We start from the raw sequence: 19,867 nt of genomic DNA, 5'->3' as shown, positions 1-19,867 counted from the left end.
CTATCCCCGGTTGGGGTTCATATGGGAGGCAACTGGTCAATGTCTCTCTCTCTCTCTCTCCCTTCCTCTCAATAATATATATATATATATATATATATATATATATATATATATATATATATATATATACTACAGGACATTGAAAAAAGAAACAAAGGAAGATACAAACAAATGGAAGCATATACCATGTTCATGGATTGGAAGAATTAACATCATTAAAATGTCTATACTCCCCAAAACAATCTATAGACTCAATGAAATCCCTATTAAAATATCAATGGCATACTTCACAGAGCTAGAACAAATACCCCCCAAATTTATATGGAACAATAAAAGACCCTGAATAGCTGCAGCAATTTTGAGAAAGAAGAACGAAGTAGGAATGATCCCAATACTAAATATCAAAATATATTACAAAGCCATTATAACCAAAACAGCCTAGTACTGGCACACGAACTGACATATAGATCAATGGATCAGAACAGAGACCCTAGAAAGTGACCCACACCATTACATTCAATTAATATTTGATAAAGGAGGCAAGAACATACAATGGAGTCAAGATAGTCTCTTCAACAAATGGTGTTGGGAAAACTGGATAGACACATGCAAAAAGATGAAACTAGACCACCAACTTACACCATACACAAGAATAACCTCAAGATGATAAAAGACTTAAATGTAAGTCATGAAACCATAAAAAATCTTAGAGAGAACAAAGGCAGTAAAATCTCAGACATCTCACATAGCAATATTACTGATACCTCTCCTAGGGCCGTGGTCGGCAAACTGCGGCTCGTGAGCCACATGCGGCTCTTTGGCCCCTTGAGTGTGGCTCTTCCACAAAATACCACAGCCTGGGCGAGTCTATTTTGAAGAAGTGGCGTTAGAAGAAGTTTAAGTTTAAAAAAATTTGGCTCTCAAAAGAAATTTCAATCGTTGTACTGTTGGTATTGGGCTCTGTTGACTAATGAGTTTGCCGACCACTGTCCTAGGACAAAGGAAGCTAAGGAGAAAATAAACAAATGGGACTACATCAAAATAAAATGCTTCTGCACAGCAAAAGAGACTATCATCAAAATGAAAAGAGAACCCACTTATGGGAGAATATAGTTACCAATGATACATCTGATAAGAGGTTAATATCCAAAATATGTAAAGTACTCATACAACTCAACAAAAGGGCATACCAATTAAAAAATAAGCAGAAAACCTGAATAGACATTTCTCCAAAGAGGACATACAAATGGCCAAGAAACAGATGACAAAATGCTCCATCACTAATCATCAGAAAAATGCAAATTAAAACAACAATGAGATATCATCTCACACCTGTCAGAATGGCTATCATAAAAAAATCAACAAAACAAGTGCTGGTGGGAATACAGATTGCTGCAGCCACTGTGGAAAACTGTATAAAGTTTCCTCAAAAAATTAAAAATGGAACTTCTGTTTGACCCAGCAATCCCACTTCTGGGAATATATCCTAAAAACCCCAAAATACCAATCAGAAAGCATATATTCATCCTATGTTCATAGCAGTGTTATTTATAATAGCTAAGATTTGGAAACAACCCACGTACCCATTAGTAGATGAGTGGGTAAAAAAGCTGTGGTACATTTATACCATGGAATACTACGCAGCTGTATAAAAGAGGGAACTCTTACCTTTTGGGACAGCATGGAAAATATGCTCATTGGAATAAGCCAATCTGAGAAAGACAAATGATCTCATTTATTTGTGGAATCTAATGAACAAAACGAATTGACCAACAAAAGAAGACCTGAAGCATGGAGGAATGGAACAGACTGACAAACCTTGATGTGGGGTTGGGTGGGTAAGAAGAGATAAATCAATGAACTTGTATACTTATGTACATAGCCCATGGACATGGGCAATAGGGTAGTGAAGACCTGGGGGGAGGTAGGGGCTGGGAGGAGGGAAGTAAAGGAGGTAAAGGGAGATATCTGTAATACTATAAACAATAAAAATATATTAATAAAAGAAATAACCTTGGGTGAGGATTTAAAAAAAAGAAAGGTGAGCAAGAGAATCTTACAAAAAACCGGGAAGTGGCCAAGAAGTAGTAAAGAAAGTTAAGAGAATATAGTGTTGCCAAAGTGGGTCGATGATGTTCCATGCGTCATCAATAAATCCAGGCCTGGTTCTTAAAATTTTATTTTTAATTTTTTAATCTTGTTGTGAATAGTACCATGCAACAGTCTCAAACTTTTTTTTGTTGTACAAATTATTGTATACTTTTACAAATATTGAGGACTCTAAAGAGCTGGTATGTGGCTATGTTGTTAATATTTATTCCAAAATTTAAATATATGTATTTATTTATTTAAAAAATAGACCTATTATTAGTTGACTTATATATTTATAAAAATAATTATTTTCTTTATTAAAAATTTTTTAAAATTAATTTCAGAGAGGAAGGGGGAGAGAGAGAGAGAGAGAGAGAGAGAGAGAGAGAAAGAGAAACATCAGTAATGAGAGAGAATCATTGATAGGCTGCCTCCTGCATGCCCCCTTCAGGGGATTGAGCCCGCACCCTGGGCATGTGCCCTTGACAGGAATCAGACTAGGGATCCTTCAGTCCGCAGGACAACGCCTTATCCACTGAGCCAAACCAGCTAGGGCTGAAATTTTGAATAAATTATTATTCTCCCCCAATTCAGCGCTTTCTCAAGTCCACCAGGGAAGCAGGGTTAGATTAGGGTTGGGGAGCAGAAAGAGCCTGAGCAGTCAGTGAACGCACACACGGCTTCCCCCCTCTGCGCTTGCGCAAAAGATGCTGGAGGGGGGGCGGTGACTCTAGGTTTGCGCAGACGCAGAACTACCTCAAGGCGGAAGTAGGGCTTCAGCAATTTCAATATCCCCCGTGAAAGGAAGGTGGCGGCCGCGGAGCTGTGCGCGCGCACGGGCAGCTTTCCCCGGCGAAGGGTTAAGGGCCAGACAGGGGCGGCTGGGCTCGGAGCCGACGCGGTTCAGGATGGATGAGGACGTGCTGACCACCCTGAAGATCCTCATCATCGGCGAGAGTGGCGTGGGCAAGTCTAGGTGAGGCGGGACTGCGGGCCGTGCCAGGGCCGGCGGGGCCTTTGCTGCCTCCGTGGCCGCCGTCTCTCCGCGAACGGAACGGTAACCGGCGGCCGGCTCCGCTCGCGCCCTGCGGGGTCTCTCCGCAGCTCACGGTCCGGAGGCCCCTGCGCCCGCGCCGCCCTGGTTCAGGGCGTCCGCCAGGCCCGAATTCTGTGGATCGCTTTCCCTCCGGTCTCACCAAGAAAACAATTCCCAGGGCCGGCCCAGGAGCACAGGGCGTGGCGGGCAGGTTCGGGCCCAAGTCCGGCCGAGTTTAGGCCCGAGTCCTGCCGAGCGCGAGAGGTTGTCTAGGCCCCTGTCACCCCGCGAGTTAAGCATTGTAATTTGATCACTTCGGGATTTCTCCGGGCTTTGTCTAAATATGTTCTTCGCAGGAAGTTTCGTGGCACCTTAGGTCGTATTCTTGGCTTATTTTGGTGCACCCCATTGCATACACACACACACACACACACACACACACACACACACAGACACACACACACAGTATATATAATGAGTGAGCTGTGAAAGAACTCATTGGTCTTCTGACTACTTGAGTAAACCCCTAAGATGATAGAGCTTAAGGTGTAGGCCACCTTTAAAAAGAAAGGGTAATTGTGAGTTCTCTTTCTGCCACATCATACAGAGGTAGAAGAACAAATTAGTGTATGCCTTTTCTTTCTTGACACTTTCTTGGGGAAATAACATTGACAGCTGTTCGAGTTGAGTATCTCAAGCGGGAAGTGATTTCATCCAGGTCTTAGAACAAAGTTCTCCCAGTGAAGTTATTCTTGCCGTTTGATTGTGAATAGGTTATAGGGTATATTCTAGGGTGCCTTGATCTTCAAACAGTATTCAAATTTCAGGAGTGGTAAGCAATTTCACAGTTTAGCAATACCTCCTGATAAACTTATCTTTGAAGTTACTTCATAAAGTCTTACTTTTTTAGACACCTAAGTTTGACATCTTATTCTGTAATACATTCTGAAATTTTTTATATTTTTAAAATATGACAACATATTTTCATAGTTTTCCTCATTTAATGTACTCTGTATATATTGGAATAAGGGACTTGCACATTAAGGAATAAATTACTGAAACACTATGGGCTACCCAAAAAGTATGGTGTGTGTGTGTGTGTATGTGTGTGTGTGTGTGTGTGTGTGTGTGTGTTTAGGGCTGAATAAAATAATTTTGTGATCACCATCTATTATGTTTGAGCGTTAAAAAGTTAGTGATCACCATCTATTATGTTTGAGCGTTAAAAAGTTAACATTTTGAATATTGTCTTAATAGGAATTCCATAGCCTTGTAACCTTTCTTTTTTTCTTGAGATCTGACCCTTATTTAAGTTAAGGCCTCTGAAATTGCTGATTTTGAAGTCATTAATAGTTGAATGTCATTTCATGTGGTCCAACCTAATACATGGTTGGTTGGCACTTCTTCTAAATGTATTGGATAGATGACTAGTTAAGCTGTGTTATAATTTTCTGGAAGGTTAACTGGAAGTACAGTGTTTACATAATTGTGGTTCTTCCTCTAGAGTAAAATTTGTTAAGTGTAATTATTGGCTTCTTTGGTTCCCTTCTCTCATACAAACTTACTTGGATCTAATCTGCTCCCAAAATTTTTCTCAGTACTTCGTGGTGAGTTATCAATTGCTCACTACGAAGTTTTAACACTTTTAACTGTCTCTTTCAAGGAAGGATTGCATTTAGGAAGAAAGCTGGTTTATTTTTTCTAGCTAGATATACATTATTGTATCTGTAATGTGTAATGGAAAACAACACTTATCTTTCTGGATAAGATGAGAGTAAATAACTCTACTAAAATGGGAGCCTATGCTTTTTAAGGTGAGTTAGTACAAAAACATATGTCATGGGTATAATCTTAAAGGCTTGTTCTAACCAGTAGTTCATTGATATTTCTTTAGAGATTTAGAGTTAGTGGAAATGAGATATCACTTGTGTTGTTAAGAAATCATTGCACAACAAAGGATATCTTAACTAATTCAAATTAGTGGGTTACATTTTCAGTTTATTTTAGACTCTTGCAGTGTAATGAACATGTATGTTAGGAGCCAGGAGATTAGGATTAAGAGACTAGTGTTGCCACTTGGTGTGACCTTGTGTGTGATACTTCAACACTCTAGACTTTCATTTCTTCATTTGAAAAATGAAGTTGGAATAGAAATCTCTCGAACCCTATTTAATGTTAAATGTATAAGATTCTTTGATTCTAGGGCTAGCCAGGGTGAAATAAAGAAGTTGAAAAGTGTTTCCGAGACTAGAATGGATTCTAGAGGTCTATTATCCAAGTTGCTATCCCTCCTATGTCCCTTGTATCCCCATCCTTTTTGGCTAATTTAATTTGCAAGTTGAGAAATGCAGATTAGTTATAATCACACTATTTATTATAAATTTGATCTCCTCTTAGCGGCGTCGTGGTAGTTACTCCTTCCATCTTTAGCTCTGCATGGAGAGTGTTTTGCTTCTTTTATGAAAATATGAAAGCTTACTAGTAGACATACACTCTTTAGAGCACTGGTTCTTAATCATTTTCAAGTTGTGGATTCCTTTCAAAATCCAGTAGAGACATGGACTCTCTGCCTACAAGAATGCATGCATAGAATTTTGGATGCATTTTGAGCTACCAGTGTATCCCTGGCTAAGATCTGCTGATTTATATTAAGAGCCTGTTTTAAAATTTGTTGCTTTGCACCATACTAATTCCTTGCCTTTCCTGACAAAGTATCATTGAAGACAAGGGATATTGTAAGGATTAGCAATTAACGTAAGAAAAACCCCTGGCTCCTTGTCTGGCACATTGTCTATGTTCAGTAAATAATAGCCAGTACCATTGTTATTTATATTATTCAGGTATTGTCATTATTACTACTACTGCTGCTGTATAAGGTTATGTTAACCTATGTTTTTGTAATGATATTTTCTGTGGTGACCAAGTATAGACACATACCTTTTCTAATCTTAAATTATGGATAATTGAAATTTTTAATGACATTTTCACTTATATTATTTAAAGTTTAATGTTGCAGAGAGAAGAAAATTTTTGTAAGTAGTCTTTTAAGATTCTTAATTACTGCTCTGACCTAACTCATGTTGAAAGTAAGTAAAAATAGTTATAGTCAAGTGGGTTCAATGTTAAGTAGAAAAATCTACAATTTGACTCTGCTTTTGTGGTGCTGATTTTTATGGTAAACACAAGAAAGCAAAATCAAGAAAAGGACAGTTAATCCTTCAAATACAATCAATGATACTGGGTTTAGGAATTCTATGTTTTGCAATATACTCTGTGGACCAAAAAAAAAAAAAAAGAAAATATCTAACAGCAATAATTGCAGCCTATAGAAATATTTTTGTACAACTCAGACATCTGATATCTGTTGCCTTGATTTTATTAATGCAAGCAGGTCAATAGAACAGTCTTGTCCTACTTTAGGAGGTAATGTGAGGGAAGATTGATTAATTGGATAAATCTAGGGCTTTAACGAAAGCTTAGGCTTTATTTTTGAAGAGCTTCTAATAACTGACCCTTCTACCTCATCCTATGTAATAAAACTTTAACATGCAAATAGACCAAATGTCAGAATGACCAGTCACTCTGATGCACTATGACTCCCACAGGGGGAGTGTCGCTCAGCCAGAAGACGGGTGCCTCCGCTGCAGGAGGGTGGTAAGAAGTGAGGGGTCCTGGACTGCGAGAGGGCGCAGGCAGGGCTGAGGGACCCCATACCCAGTGCACGAATTTGTGCACCGGGCCTTTAGTATTAAATAAAATAATCTTAGGAGATGTAAAAATCTTAGAATATTCTTCTACACTGGTATCTTTTGCTTTCATTTCACCCCTTCCTTTTTAATTTCTTTACCATTTCCTAGTTTAATTCTTCATTATTGTCCTCATAACCATGGCAGCTGTCTTCTGTTGATTTTTCTTTTCTTTTTTTTTTTTTTGCTGGCATAACTTTTCAAAATGTAGAGCAGTTCTTGCCTTTCCTTTCTTTAAAACTCTTCAGTAGCTCCCTATTGCCTACTTGATTTCACATACCCTGCATATCATTTGCCAGCATATGTGTACTCTGGACATCTGCCCTCACTTTTTACTAGTATATCCTTTTATCCCACTTAGGTAGTGGTCATACTATGTATTACAAAATGCTAGACATTCACACCTTTCTGTTTTTATTTAAATTCAGAGTGGATTGCACATCATATTTTTTTAAAAATTAATTTGTTTTATTTAGAGAGACTTATTTTTCTCCCTTTTGTCCATATCAGTTAAAGCATCACTTGTTGCTATATCATTTTTTAGAAGGTTATACCAGGAAAGTTACAACAAACAAACCTTTTCACACTTGGGGAATTGTATAAGGAAGCATGAGGAATATGTTTTCTAATACGAACTACTTTGTTCTGGGGATTCTTTAATTGCCTTTCCAATAATTTAATTCATCTGTGTATACCTACACTGAGGTAATATTTTGGGAACAGACCTACATCAGCTATTCCTATTGCATCTATTTGTGACTAAATATAACAACCATGAGCACACTTATCAAATGATTAGAAAGAAAAGTCAAATTTTTAATCTGTCTTTTTAACATCTCTTTTAGCCTGCTCTTGAGGTTCACAGATGATACTTTTGATCCAGAACTTGCAGCAACCATAGGTAAGCCTGTGTTTAAAAATTCAGTAGAATTGTCAAATATTATCTTGTCTTCAGGCTGTTTAATTTAACTCCCCCTACCCTTCTTTCTCCACCCCATTACTTCTATGTTTGTCGAAATCTTATTTGTCTTACAAAGCTTAACTTTGATGTCATTAAATTTCTGAAGCCTTTGTAGCTCTCACAAAGTAAAAATAACTTCCTAATCTATTGTCTCATGACACTGTGTTAACACTGTGTATTATGATTATCTGCAAACACAGTTACATTCCTGTACTGTAGATGGACTTTTATTCAGCAGCAGTCAATTATGAGAATATTTATTGTATGCCAGGCACTATCCTAAGAGATGGGGTTATAATGATGAATAATACAGATTTGGTCTCTGTCATCATAGACCTAACAGTGTCACATTACAGTAGAATGGGTTAATTTGGTATTTTTAGCATTGCTACAGTATCTGGCATGAATTCTGAACTCAACATACTTATCAATATTAGTTATTAAAGATTGTTAGGAGCAGTGATACCTGAGTGCCTTTTTAAAATGAAATTTTGATTGTCTGAGAGTGGTTTGTTGCATGAGCTTCTTAGAATATATGAAAATATAGAGCTAAATATTTTGGTATCATATGTTTAGGGGGTAGATGACAATATAATGATATCAAGAAATAGCTTGTCATAATTGAAAGAGCTGAGTCAGAGCAAGATAGTAGTCTGGGCTCTGACTTGAAATAGTTGTGATCTTGAGCAAGGCATTTAACTTCATTGCCTTCATCTGAAAATGGAGAACTTTTGGTGAGAGAGAGAGTACATTTTTCTTCCAGCTCTAAAATTTTATGATCTAATGAGTAGAATGTAGTAAGGATGATCCTAGCATTGTTGTTAGGGAAAATGGTTTCTCTGAACTGGCTTCATTTGTTTTCACTTATTGTGTGTCTGTTTATATTTATTTTTATTTATTATTTTTTAATCCTGAGGATAATTTTCCATTGATTTTTTTTTTTTTTTTTAGAGAGAGTGGAAGGAAGGGAAGAAGGGACAGGGGTGAGAGAGAGACATCAATGTGAGAGAGACACATTAATTGGTTGTCTCCCACACGAGTCCTGACCCATACCCCACCTGGATTGAGCCTGCAACCCAGGTACATGCCCTTGACCTGGAATTGAACCCAAGACCTTTTGGTCTGCCGGCTGATGCTCTAACAACTGAGCCAAAACAGCCAGGACTATATTTATTTTTTAAAGAAAAGTTGTAAAAATGGTACAAAGAATTCCTGTATATCTTACTCAAATTCCCCAAATGTTAATATTTATCACATTTGCTTTATCATTCTCTTTCTCTACATACAGTGTTCTTACCTTTTTCCAAATTGTTTGAGAGTAAATTGCAGATCTTATGCCTTTAACCTCTAAATACTTTATTGTGTATTTCCTAAATGAACATAGATACAATTCTACTGTGTACAGACAAATTTCATCAATTATCCCATTAATGTTTTATATAGTAAAAGTAAAAGAATTGTTTCTGGTCCAGGATCACACATTGGATTTAGTTGTGATTTCTCTTTAATCTCTTTTAATCCAAACAGTTCTTAAATCTTTATCTTTCATGGCTTTGGCATTTTTTTTTGAAACAATGTTTATTTTTCAATTACAATTGACATACAGTATTATATTAGTTTCAGGTGTACAACCCAGTGATTAGACATTTATATAACTTATGAAATGATCACCTGCTAAATTAGTACCCGTCTGACATCATACATAGTTATTACAATACTAGAGCCCTGATGCATGAAATTTGTGCATGGGTAGGATCCCTAGGCCTTCTTCCCCGACTGCCAGCTGCCGGCCAGAGCCTTCCTTCCCTGGCTGCTGGCTGCCGGCCAGGGCCTTTCTTCGTTCTGTGCCGCCCCCTGGTGGTCAGCGCATGTCATAGTGAGCAATCGAACTCCCGATCTTCTGATTGAACTCCCGAGGGGACACTTTGCATATTAGCCTTTTATATATATAGAACAAGAAGAAGATTATTGCTATTATGTAACTGAGATAGCATCAGGTCCCACAGATTAAGGGTTCAGCCCTATGGGACTGCTCACTTTCCCTATTCCCACTTCATATGCCCACTCCCTGCTCCCCACCACTTCAGATGCCAGTGGAAATCCCAGGTTGTCACCTGTGCTTCTGACTGACTGGCTATACATGGGGTGTTCCTACAACCCCCTCCTTGGTCTTAAGATGTCAGTCACAAGTTCAGGTTGTCACCTGTACTTATGACTGATAAATCAGAGTTTCCCTGGAGTCCCTCCTCAGGTTCAATTAATTTGCTAGAGCAGCTCAGAGAAACATTTTACTTATTAGATCACTGGTTTATTATAAAAGGAACAGGCAGATGGGAGAGATGCATAGGGAAAGATGTGTGGGAAGGGGTTATAGAGCTTCCATGCACCACTCTTCCCAAATCTATGTGTTCACCAACCTGGAAGCTCTTGGAACTTCCCTCCTTCTGGGTTTCTATGGAGGCTTTATTACATAGGGAAGATTGATTAAATCACTGACCGTCAGTGAGTGTTTTAACCTCCAGCCCTTCTCCCCTCCCTAGAGGTCAGGGGTGGGTCTGAATGTCCCAATGTTCTAATCACAAGGTTGGGTCCCCTGGAAACCAGCCCCCATCCTTAGATAGAGTCTAAAAGCCAATTCATAAACATTTCTGCAAAGAAGACTTTAGAATTTTTTTTAAAAGATTTATTTAGAGAGAGAGGAAAGGAGAGGGAGAGAGAGAAACATCGACTCACTGCCTCCCACATATACCCCAACTGGGGATAAAGCCTGCAACCTGGGCATGTGCCCAGACTGGGAATCAGACCAGTGTCCTTTTGATGTACAGGGTGATGCCCAACCAGCTGAGCCACACTGGCCAGGGCAAAGCTTTGGGAATTTTTATAGAGATTGTATTGAATCTGTAAATTGCTTGGGGTAGTGTTGTCATCTTAACAATGTTAAGTCTTTCAATCATGAACACAACATGTCTTTCCACTTTTTTATATCTTATGTCTTCTTTAATTTTTTTCAGCAGTGTTTGTAGGTGTCCGTGTGCAATTTAACCTCCTCGGTTAAATTTATTCCTAAATATTTTATTCTCTTTGATGTTATTATAAATGGAATTTAAAAAAAATATTCTTTTTGGATTGCTCATTGCTAGTATATGGAAATGCAGCTGATTTTTGTGTGTTGATTTTGTATTCTGCAACTTTGCTGTATTCATTTATTAGTTCTTTTTTTGTATATATGTGGAATAGAATCTTTAGAATTTTCTACATATTAAGAATATGTTGTCTGTGAACAAAGATAATTTTACTGCTTCCTTTCCAATTTGGATGCCTTTTATTTCCTTTTTCTTTCCTAATTGTCTGGCTAGAACTTCCAGTACTTGGTAGAAGTGGTGAGCTGACAGGGCAAGCTTCCTTGTTAGCGAACATTTGGAGGTGCTGGGAGGATGGTGAGCTTGGAGGAGGGCATGGCATGGAAGCCCTTTGCCCCTTCCCACCATACCTTTTCCTATGCATCTCTTCCATTTTGCTGTTCCTGGGTTGTATCCTTTTATAATAAAACTAGTGATCCAGTGCACGGATTTGTGCACATTGAAAGGAAGAGATTTGTGCACATTAATCCAGTGCACATTAATAAGAAGGTGGCTGGCGGGGTAGGACTGGGTGAGATGGGCCGGACACGTCCTGGAGCCAACCTCCCACGGTCCCTCCCCAGGATCTGCGGAGTGAGCGGGGTCCCTCTGGCAGATGGGGGACCCTCAGCCTGGCCTGTAGGGATCAGGCTGAAACTGGCTCTCCAACATCCCCTGAGGGGTCCCGGAGTACGAGAGGGCACTCTGCAAAGTTGCTGTCATACAACGGGTGTGGAACACAAATGCAAGTGTGCAATAAACCAGATCTGGGGCCAACAATGCCCCAGCAACAACATAACCCATGGCCGAAGGTGGAATCGCGCAGTCCGTGAGGAATCAGGCTTCCTCCTCTCTGGTTTTGGGGTGCGTCACCCGAGAACCGCTGCTGCCAAGTCACTGCAGCTCCTGTTTTGAGCATCTGCCCCCTGGTGGTCAGTGCGTGTCATAGCGACCGGTCGGACAGTCGGACACTTAGCATATTAGCTTATATAGATGATAATCTAGTAAGTAAACTGTTTTCCTGAGTTCTGTGAGCTACTATCACAAATTAATCGAATCAAGGAGGGGATCATGGGACCTTCTGATTTATAGCCAATTGGTCAGAAGCACAGATAACAGATTTGTGATTGGCATCTGAAATGATGAGTGTAGCAGTCTTGTGGAACTGAGCCTTTGCTTTGTAGGATCTGACTCTAATTCCAGTTAGGTAGTATCAGAGCTGGATTAAATTGCAGGACACCCAGCTGGTGTCCCTGGAGAGTTCGAGAATTGCTTTTTACAGAGCACATATCTGTAAATATTCATTATTAGAGGCTCGGTGCACGAAATTCGTGCACTGGGGAGGGTGTCCCTCAGCCCAGCTTGCACCCTCTCTAATATGGGACCCCTCGGGGGATGTCCAACTGCAGGTTTAGGCCCGATCCCTGTGGAATCGGGCCTAAACCTGCAGTTGGACATCCCTCTCACAATCCGGGACCTCTGGCTCCTAACCGCTCACCTCCCTGCCTGATCGCCCCCTAACCGCTCCCCTGCTGGCCTTATTGATGCCTAACTTCTCTGCTGCTGGCCTGATCGCCCCAACTACCCTCCCCTGCTGGCCTTATTGCCCCCAAGGCTTTTATTTGTATACATATGACCCTTCACAGAAAATTTCACTAACCCTGCTTTACAATAAGGGCTTGACAATTGAATCATTAGGACCAGACACCAAGATTTCCTTTCTTTGAATAGTGGAGGGAATACTTATCTTGTCTTTAAGTTGCCCGGAAATTAAAATGAGATAATGACTTAGAAAAGTATAAAAGTATAAAAGCACCATATAAAGACAACTGTCTTTTTAATGAAGTGGTAAAATGAAAAACATTATTTTTATTCTCCCCTTCCTTCCTTTAGAGCTGTTATTTAAACTTTGAAATTTATAAAAATTTCACTCCAATTTTCATTTCTTTACATTCAACATTATTTTGTAATGGTTTCAGGTTTTATATTAGTTACAGAATAGTGGTTAGACAATCATATACTTCACAAAGTGTCCCCCAATATTTCTAGTACCCACCTCGCATCATACCATCGTTATAACACTATTGACTATATTCCCTATTTAAGTGACAATGGGTTTACAGGTTCCTTTCAGTCTTTCTTTTGTGTTGCTCATCCTTCCTTTTCTTTCTCACTTCTTCCCTCATTTTCTTTATATAGTATCTCAATTGGCCATCAAAGCTCAGTGAAGGCACTGGGACATGCTTCATCCATTTTACAGACCAGGAAACTGAGGCCAATTCCAGTTGGCTGTGGAACTTGACTCAGCACACAGGAAGCTCTCAGAGCCATGCTCTTTGCGCTTCCTAAGGGGCAGCGGCCCAGCAAACAGAACAAACCTTCCAGTCAGGCTTCCGAGCCTCTTTCTCAAGCACCTCTTCATTGCTGATGCTCCACATTCTTTCCTCTCCCCCCATTCTTTACTGCCCCCCACTTCTCCGAAGCAGGTGGAAGGCTTCCCACTCACTGCCTAGGCATGCTCTGCTATGGGGCAGGGTGTAGCGAGCTTGCTTTTGGGTCAAGGCAGGAGCAGGAGTCACTGCCTCTGAAGTGTGAAGGCCGCCTGAGCGTGGCCGGTTAGCACTGGGAGCTTCTCTGAATCACATCAGTCAGTCCAGTACCCTGCAGTGCAGCACCCCTCCACTGAGGTGGCTCCACTTCTCAACCCCCGCCTCAGGGGTGAGGGTCCTTGCCCCTCTGCTCGGGAGTCTTTCCATGCCCCTTGATCCCTGGCTGGGCCAACCCACGTCTTGGGGCCACTGCAGAACCTCTGTCTCTCTGCAGATGAGGCAGATCCCTGCCCTCAGTCTCCATGAAGCCATAAATCTCAGCAACCCCATGCCTGCATTGTGCCCAGGGACCCCTGGGAGCGGCTTGGCGGGTCCGGCTTCACCTCCCCTGGGCGGCGATCTTCCCAGGGACCCCCGGGGAGTGGCTTGGCGGGTCTGGCCTCGCCTCTCCAGGCGACGATCTTCCCAGGGACCCCTGGGGAGTGGCTTGGCGGGTCCGGCTTCACCTCCCCTGTGCGTCGATCTTCGGAGTGGCTAGGCGGTCTGGCTTCACCTCCCCAGGGCGGCGATCTTCCCAGGGACCCCCGGGAGCAGCTTGGCGGGTCGGCTTCACCTCCCCGGGGCGGCTTGGCGGTTTGGCCTCACCTCCCCTGGGCAGCGATCTTCCCAGGGACCCTCGGGGAGTGGCTTGGCGGGTCCGGCTTCACCTCCCCAGGGCGGTGATCTTCCCAGGGACCCCGGGGAGTGGCTTGGCGGGTCCGGCTTCACCTCCCCAGGGTGGTGATCTTCCCAGGGACCCCGGGGAGCGGCTAGGCGGGTCCGGCTTCACCTCCCCTGGGCGTCGATCTTCGGAGTGGCTTGGCAGGTCCGGCCTCACCTCCCCTGGGTGGCGATCTTCCCAGGGACCCCCGGGGAGTGGCTTGGTGTGTCCGGCCTCACCTCCCCTGGGCAGCGCTCTTCCCAGGGACCCCCGGGGAGCGGCTAGGCAGGTCCGGCTTCACCTCCCCTGAGCAGCGATCTTCCCAGGGACCCCGGGGAGCGGCTAGGCGGGTCCGGCTTCACCTCCCCTGGGCAGCGATCTTCCCAGGGACCCATGGGAGTGGCTAGGCGTCCAGCTTCACCTCCCCGGGGCGGCGATCTTCCCAGGGATCCCCGGGGAGCGGCTAGGCTGGTCCGGCCTCGCCTCCCTGGGCGGCGATGTTCCCAGGGACCCCTGGGAGCGGCTGGATGGGCCCGGCCTCGCCCCCTGTGTTGCCGATCTCCCCAGGGACCCCCAGGAGAGGCTGGGCGGGCCCGGCCACACCCCCCCAGGTTGACGATCTCCCCAGGGACCCCGGGGAGCGGCTGGGCGGGCCTGGCCATGCCCCCCCAGGTTGACATCTCCCCAGGGACCCCCGGGAGCGGCTGGGCAGCCCGGCCTCGCCTCCCTGGGGCTGCGGTCTTCCCAGCGACCCCGGAACTAAGAGGACTGGGCGCCACTATCTTGATCTTCTCAATGGCCGGATAGGCCACACGGAGTCCCGCCCCCCAGCCTCCCGCCGGCCCAATCGTGGGCGTAGCGGAGGTGCGGTCAATTTGCATGTTTCTCTATTATAAGGTAGGATTGTACTAGAGGAGAAACACAGGAGTTTTTTTCCCCTAGAAATTCTGCTTCTATTGTGAGCTCCTTGTTATCCACCTGAAGAGGTTGGAAAGACAGTTTAATCAAATCTAGTTAGAAGTTGGCAAAATCAGATTTATCGAAAAGATTTCCACTGCTGCCACCATTGAAAACGAATTAACAGCTACTTGGAAACAGAAGAACCAGCCTTGATGAAGAAACAGTTTGAGGATAGGAGAGCTAAAGAGCTCAGTGTCAGCACATGATAATCACCAGAGGAGACAAGGGAAGATGAATGGGGGACTTGAGGGGTCTGAACCCAGATGAGGTGCTCTGTCAGGCTAACAGTGTCTGTTGACTTTGATGGTAGGATTTAAGGGGGCAGTTTCCTGAAGTGTGTTCTCTGTAACTTTCAGATCTAATATGTTAGAAGAATAACTTGGAGACAATCATCGACATGCAAATTATACATTACAGAGAAAGGAATTAGGCTTTCCACAAACATGCACAAACAGGAAATTATAAAAGAGGAAGGAGATTGGAGGAGGAGGAAAAGAAACATTCTGGGAACAGTGAGTTTCTTTTAACCAGTAGTTAGCAGAAAGGCCAGCATTCCCCTGATCATTCTGTCTGGGGTTATTAAGGGGGAAAACAAAAGTTCTTCACTCTGAAAAACCTTGAGAATTAACTGTAGAGTATGTATGACAGGCTATCTCTCCGTAGTGTCTACCAATGGCCTTCATTTAGTACCTGCCCCAAGTCAGAACCCTTTCTGTCATACGGATTTTCTTAGGTTTTGTTTTATTTTTTAAAGCGATATGAATAAAATGTAAGTCATTTCATATTTTTTATGTAGATGGTGTGGCGTAATTTCTTTTTTTTTTTTTTTTAATCTAGAACCTGGTACACACAGATTATTTAACACGGGTTTTTGTTTTTTTTTGTTGTTGTTTTTGACTGCAAAGAAACTAAGGTTTTCCTTGGACTACGTAATTGGCACTATCCTTTAACTAATAGTTGCACATCATTCTAGCCATGACTTTATCAACTCCTTTATCACTCTAGCCCAAAACACCAAACTTTTTTTTCTTAATCTTCAGCACACAGAAAAACCTGGCATAGAACCCATTTTGAAATGCATTTTTAGTACCTTATTTGTATATGTAGTGAATTACCAGAAACCATCCAAGAATTACTAATATTTTTTTTATTGGTGACAGGTGTTCTATTAAGCATTAGTATATGATAGTGCTGTTCATCTTAGCTGTGGCTTTCTGAATTAATTGTGACAAGCAAATAAGATCTTTTGAAAGTTTTTTCCCAAGCCTCTTGAACTAATGTTTTCCCTCTGGCCAGTTGGGTAGACAGCGCATTATTTTTGATCCTCTTTAAAGATATGTGGATAGTTACTGTTCATTTAAAACAGATGGCATGTGACATTCCTTTTCCTGAAAAGGAAGAGGTTTATTTGGGTTGCTGTAGTAAAATCTCATGTGACTTCTTATGAAAATCTCGTTACATAAATTAATATGAATATATTTTTACAGAACTTTAAGCATCCCTCTTGAACGTATGAAGATTCTTCTTTAATTTTTTTTCTTTATTGATTAAGATATTACATATGTGTCCTTATCGCTCCATTGCTCCCCCACCCCCCCCACCCCCCCGACTCATGTCCTCACCCCCCTGGTGTCTGTGTCCATTGGTTAGGCTTATGTGCATGCATACAAGTCCTTTGATTGATCTCTCCCCCTTATCCTCGCCCTCCCCTACCTTCCCTCTGAGGTTTGATGGTCTGATTGATGCTTCTCTGTCTCTGGATCTGTTTTTGTTCATCAGTTTATGTTGTTCATCATATTCCATAAATGAGAGAGATCATGTGATATGTATCTTTCTCTGACTGGCTTATTTCGCTTTGCATAATGCTCTCCAGTTCCATCTATGCTGTTGCAAATGGTAAAAATTCCTTCTTTTTTACCGCAGTGTAGTATTCCATTGAGTAGATGTACCACAGTTTTTTAATCCAGTCATCTGCTGATGGGCACTTAGGCTGTTTCCAAATCTTAGCTATGGTAAATTGTGCCGCTATGAACATACGGGTGCATTTATCCTTTCTGATTGGTGTTTCTAGTTTCTTGGGATATATTATTAGAAGTGGGATCACTAGGTCAAATGGTAGTTCCATTTTTAATTTTTTGAGGAAACTCCATACTGTTCTCCACAGTGGCTGCACCAGTCTGCATTCCCACCAGCAGTGCACGAGGGTTCCTTTTTTCCGCATCCTTTCCAGCACTTGTCGTTTGTTGATTTGTTGATGATAGCCATTCTGACAGGTGTGAGATGGTACTCTTTGTTGTCTTGATTTGCATCTCTCGGATGATTAGTGACTTTGAGCATGTTTTCATATGTCTCTTGGCCTTCCTTCTGTCTTCTTTCGAAAAGTATTTATTTAGGTCCATTGCCCATTTTTTATTGGATCGTTTGTCTTCCTTTTGTTAAGTTGTGTGAGTTCCCTGTAAATGTTGGAGATTAAACCCTTATCGGTAATAACATTGGCAAATATGTTCTCCCATGCATTGGGCTTTCTTGTTGTTTTGTTGATGGTTTCTTTTACTGTGCAGCAGCTTTTTATTTTGATATAGTCTCATTTGTTTATTTTCTCCTTCATTTCCATTGCCCTAGGAGCTTTATCGCTGAAGAAATTGCTGTGCCATATGTCTGAGATTTTGCTGCCTGTGGATTCCTCTAATATTTTTATGGTTTCCTGTCTATGTTTAAGTCCTTTATCCATTTTGAGTTTATTTTTGTGTATGGTGTAAGTTGGTGGTCTAGTTTCATTTTTTTGCATGTATCTGTCCAATTTTCCCAACACCATTTATTGAAGACACTGTCTTGACTCCATTGTATGTTCATGCCTCCTTTGTCAAATACTAATTGAGCATAGTGGTTTGGATCGATATCTGGGTTCTCTATTCTGTTCCATTGATCTATATGTCTGTTCTTGTGCCAGTACCAGGCTGTTTTGAGAACAGTGGCTTTGTAATACAGCTTGATATCTGGTATTGAGATCCCTCCTACTTTGTTCTTCTTTCTCGGGATTGCTGCAGCTATTCAGGGTCTTTTTTTATTCCAGATAAATTTTACGTATGAAGATTCTTAATGGGTTGGGCACAAATGTTTTGGTGTGTAAATTGTCTTTTGGGAATTGTGCAGTAGCAAGTAATCATTGATAAGGTTATATAAAACTAATACTGTTTTATAGGATAAAAACAAAGAAAGAATTTACAAGACAAGGAGTGAATGGCTCTTTTATATTTTTATCAGTCCTCCAAGTTGCCTACAGTCAGAATCCGAGTTAAGGGGTTGGTCAGCTATGAACAGTGCTCTTAATAAGTGTGTAGATGCTTTGGGAGCTTCTGAAAATCGCCCGGCTCCACAGTCAGTCATAGATAGTCTTTTCTCCATTAGCACCATGAATATTCTAACTCTTGGCTATTAATGTGCATATTTAATGCCCACCTTACATTGAATTTTATTTTTTCAATAATGTTTTTATTTTTTCAAGAAGTAAAGGTAGGTCAGTGTTTGAATTCTTCAAGCATCTGGTTTTCATTTATCCTGACTAAATCGTAAGGTGCTGAAATTTACTGATACTTTTCTTTTATCTTTACATCCATAACTCTAAGGACTTGGGGTGTAAATTAGGGCATTTCATAAAGTGACTTTTTATAGGTAATTTATTTTAAAAATATATTTTACTGGGATTCTTACCAAAATTTTTATTTTTTTCAAGGTGTTGACTTTAAGGTGAAAACAATTTCAGTGGATGGAAATAAGGCTAAACTTGCAATATGGGTAAGAGTTTTTAAACTGTATTTCTATGAATATTAAACTGTACTTTTTAAAGAAGCAGATATTGATATATGTAGTGTTATTGAGGTCTTGTATTATATAACTTTTGGGAAATATGTTGATTAAAGATAAGCAATAAATAGTTATAATTGGGTAACTAGGTAGAGACTTATTTTACTTAAAATTTTAAAATATATAGTCCCTTCTGAATATCGAAAAACAGAACAAAATATTAAAAAACCATCTTGCCTGTCAGAATCATTGTTATTGAATGTATTTCTTTAAAGTTCTAAAAAGGCAGCTTGGACTGAGCTAACATAATATTAAAGACAGTTACTGGGGTGAAGGGGAATGGAGTCATACTTAGAAAAAATAATTTTTCATGTTTGTTAGTATAAATATTTATAAAGTTAGAATTTACCAACTTTGGGTTTGTTTATGTCTCTCTATCTTTCTTTTCTCTTTATTTTTACCTAAAGACATGTTTTGTTGATCTAGAGATATGGGAAGGGGGAGAGAGAGAGAGAGAGAGAGAGAGAGAGAGAGAGAGAGAGAGGAAGAGAGGAAGAGAGAGGAGCATTGATGTATGAGAGAAATATTGATCAGTTGTCACCCGTAGTCACCCCTACCGGGGACCGAACCTGCCACCTAGGTATGTGTCCTGACCAGGAGTCAAACTGGCAAGCTTTCAGTGAACAAGATGATGCTCCAACCAACTGAGCCACACTGGCCAGGGCTGGGTTTATTTTTCATACTGATGCCCAGTTTTTACATACTGGCTCTTTTTTTCATTTTCCTGTGCACCAAATCATTCTGATACACATTGCTCTGCTATAAAAACCTTCTTCATGGTAATGCTGAATTCTTCATTTTTAAAAATTTTTTACTGAACTTATTGGGATGACATTGGTTA

At 41.2% G+C, this 19,867-nt stretch overlaps 1 protein-coding gene across 2 annotated transcripts in view; it reads left to right on the top strand.

The window, feature by feature from the left end:
• The first annotated feature begins 2,865 nt into the window (after positions 1-2,865).
• Positions 2,866-19,867, top strand: part of RAB18 (RAB18, member RAS oncogene family) — a 41,516-nt gene continuing 24,514 nt past the window's right edge. The window contains exons 1-3 of one of the 2 annotated variants that reach the window (XM_008150411.3): positions 2,866-3,067; positions 7,719-7,774; positions 18,896-18,957. In XM_008150411.3, the coding sequence (XP_008148633.2) occupies positions 3,000-3,067; positions 7,719-7,774; positions 18,896-18,957 (186 nt within the window). In that variant the 5' untranslated portion in view covers positions 2,866-2,999. The remainder of the gene's footprint in view (positions 3,068-7,718; positions 7,775-18,895; positions 18,958-19,867) is intronic. The other variant, XM_008150410.3, reaches the window with a different exon arrangement.

This window comes from Eptesicus fuscus, chromosome 5 (genome assembly GCF_027574615.1).
Source record: "Eptesicus fuscus isolate TK198812 chromosome 5, DD_ASM_mEF_20220401, whole genome shotgun sequence".
NCBI lineage: Eukaryota > Metazoa > Chordata > Mammalia > Chiroptera > Vespertilionidae > Eptesicus > Eptesicus fuscus.
This window is presented reverse-complemented; position numbering and strand designations above follow the sequence as displayed.